The sequence below is a fragment of the Amphimedon queenslandica genome, unplaced genomic scaffold (assembly GCF_000090795.2).
Source record: "Amphimedon queenslandica unplaced genomic scaffold, v1.1 AMPQUscaffold_13511, whole genome shotgun sequence".
In the NCBI taxonomy this organism is placed as follows: Eukaryota; Metazoa; Porifera; class Demospongiae; order Haplosclerida; family Niphatidae; genus Amphimedon; species Amphimedon queenslandica.
The window spans coordinates 638,875-641,281 of NW_003546253.1; the positions used below are offsets into that span (position 1 = coordinate 638,875).

The following is a 2,407-nucleotide window of genomic DNA, read 5'->3' on the forward strand; positions in this document are numbered from 1 at the left end:
AATGTCCTCCATATTCTATCATCATCATATTGTTGGAATGGATCAAGGTTATAGCGTACTGATGCTCCAAAAAGCACAGGATCCTATATGCATATGTATTGTACAGGCAGGTCATTGAATGAAGGAGCTTACTTGTGGTATGATTGACATATTGCTCCTAACATCATGAAGGCCCAATTGAGTGGTTTCTACTCCATCAATTTTAATGCTACCAGTTGGTTCAGCTAGTCTGAACAATGCTCCAATGAGAGACGATTTACCAGCTCCAGTACGACCCACAATACCAATCTATATAGTACAAAGTTTAATATTTTAAATATACTTTGTCTTTTTACTTTTTCACTTGGTTTAATGTTACATGTAATTCCTCTAAGTACAAGTGGTCCTTCATTTGAATGACGGTAGGAAAGATTGTTTAGCTCAATGTGTCCTTTGGTTGGCCAGTCTGAACTCAGTGAAATTGAAGGATCGGTTTCCAAAGATGGTTCAGTTTCTAGTCTACCATAAGCCATCACTCTCTCAGCTGATACCATCTAAAGGACACGGATTGATAATCACAAACAACTTAATTCACTTACCAAACTCTCAACTTCAGCACTTTGCCTGATGCAATATTGAAAAGCTCCCATTAAAGTAACAGCATAAGTCAAAGACAGACCAATTAACCCAGCATTGAGAGCTGAAGAGATGATTATAAATATCATCATTAGTATAATAGGCACTATACTTACTAGAAGCTACTGGGATTGATGCAAGAGCTACAATTGTGATAAAGATAGAAGTAATGGAATCAATCCTCATACCAAACCACCTATAGCTGGGAGTCAGTACAAGTGAAATACTGATACACTGACCTTTCAGTAACAGCATATAAATAAGCAGCTTGAGTGTTCTGATTCTGAAATGTATGAAAATGATTCATAGCTTCACTTTGCATTGAGTAAGATCTTATGGTAGGGAGTCCTTGTAGTGTTAGTGAGAGATGAGAGTATATAGGACTACGAGCTAAAGTATATAATTATGATTCACACATTAAATATTATTCACTAACAGAGTGCTTCTAATCTTTTGATGTCCCTTGCTGTTTTTAAGTAATAGAAACGAAGTGTCCATGCAGCAACAAACACAAAACCAACAGCAAACAATGTGTACACATTTGCAATAGTTGCAGCAATCATAGTGGATAGAAATCTTGTAAATATCTATCATAATAATAGTAGTAATAGTAATGATAATAATAATAATAATAATTAGTGACACAAACTTGTTATACTCTTACTGAAAGAAAATCATTAAATGATATTATCAATCTGTCATCTAAAAATCCAACATCTTTTGAGAATCGATTTAATATGCGTCCTATACAATCAAAGTACATTCATATTATGAATAAATGCAGCCAGCTATATCCATTACTAACCAACAGGATTAGTATCAAAGAATAAAACTGGAGCTCTCAATACTCTAGCAAACATTCTATTATGAACAACTCTTGAAGCGTTCAACATCAGCACAAAGAACAGCATTGCTCTCAATGCTGCAAATATTGTCAATGATCCTACAAGTCCTCCATATATTCCAATGCGCTCATTGTCAGACAGAAAACAAGTAGACCTATTGAGATTAGTCTCTGATTCACAGTCAGCCCTATATCAGTAATATACCATTCTACTACTAGATCTAATGTATATATAAATTTCTCACCAGTCAGATATCCACCAGTCAGCAGTGACAATGTTGCCCTAATGTGGTATAGTACACTGGCATTAAAGGAAGCTTCAAAATAAACTAACTTCAGTGATGGCGAAAATAATTAACACAAAAATAGTGAAAATATATCCTCCACCAGCAAGAAAATAGTTGAAATATGTCTTGACTGATATATTTCCATGAGCACGTTCTTCAGCAGGGACTGACAATTTATGAGTAACTTCCTATAGAAAGATTTAATAATAATGTGTATATGTATACAAAGACAATGATATATTCTCTTACTGGCTCTTCTGCTGGCATAGATTCAGGTTTCTGTGGCTTTTCATTGTCATCCTCTTCCTCAACTGTTTCCAATTTCTGACTAAATTCTACCGCAACTGTTTTAATACATGTAGATATTTATAATTATTTCAAAAATTGTTACTTTGTGGTTCTAATCCAGTACTAATACTTTGTTTCCTGATTTTAAAGCCATCATCAGAAGTACTGGTATCATCAACTAATAGTTCAAATATACCACTGTCCTCTTTCAGAACATCCCTTGCATTACCATACACTAACACACGACCCTAACAGAATATTCTATAAATAAAACCCTACATTCATTACTCATGCACCTCATTCAGTCCAAGTATAGCATCACATCGTTCAAGATATTGTACTTGATGAGTTACTAGTATAACAATCTTGTCTG

The 2,407-nt window shown here is 34.5% G+C and overlaps 1 protein-coding gene across 1 annotated transcript in view; it reads right to left on the reverse strand.

Annotated features, from left to right (window-relative positions):
• LOC100633839 (multidrug resistance-associated protein 4-like) overlaps positions 1–2,407 on the reverse strand; it is a 5,361-nt gene that overhangs the window by 479 nt on the left and 2,475 nt on the right. The window contains exons 13-26 of the mRNA XM_020004805.1: positions 2,331–2,404; positions 2,138–2,282; positions 1,996–2,090; positions 1,794–1,934; positions 1,705–1,742; positions 1,421–1,647; positions 1,280–1,359; positions 1,052–1,202; positions 855–1,005; positions 732–811; positions 579–679; positions 336–533; positions 133–288; positions 5–83 (exon numbers count right to left, since the gene is read on the reverse strand). Coding sequence (XP_019860364.1) covers positions 5–83; positions 133–288; positions 336–533; positions 579–679; positions 732–811; positions 855–1,005; positions 1,052–1,202; positions 1,280–1,359; positions 1,421–1,647; positions 1,705–1,742; positions 1,794–1,934; positions 1,996–2,090; positions 2,138–2,282; positions 2,331–2,404 — 1,716 coding nt within the window. The remainder of the gene's footprint in view (positions 1–4; positions 84–132; positions 289–335; positions 534–578; positions 680–731; positions 812–854; positions 1,006–1,051; positions 1,203–1,279; positions 1,360–1,420; positions 1,648–1,704; positions 1,743–1,793; positions 1,935–1,995; positions 2,091–2,137; positions 2,283–2,330; positions 2,405–2,407) is intronic.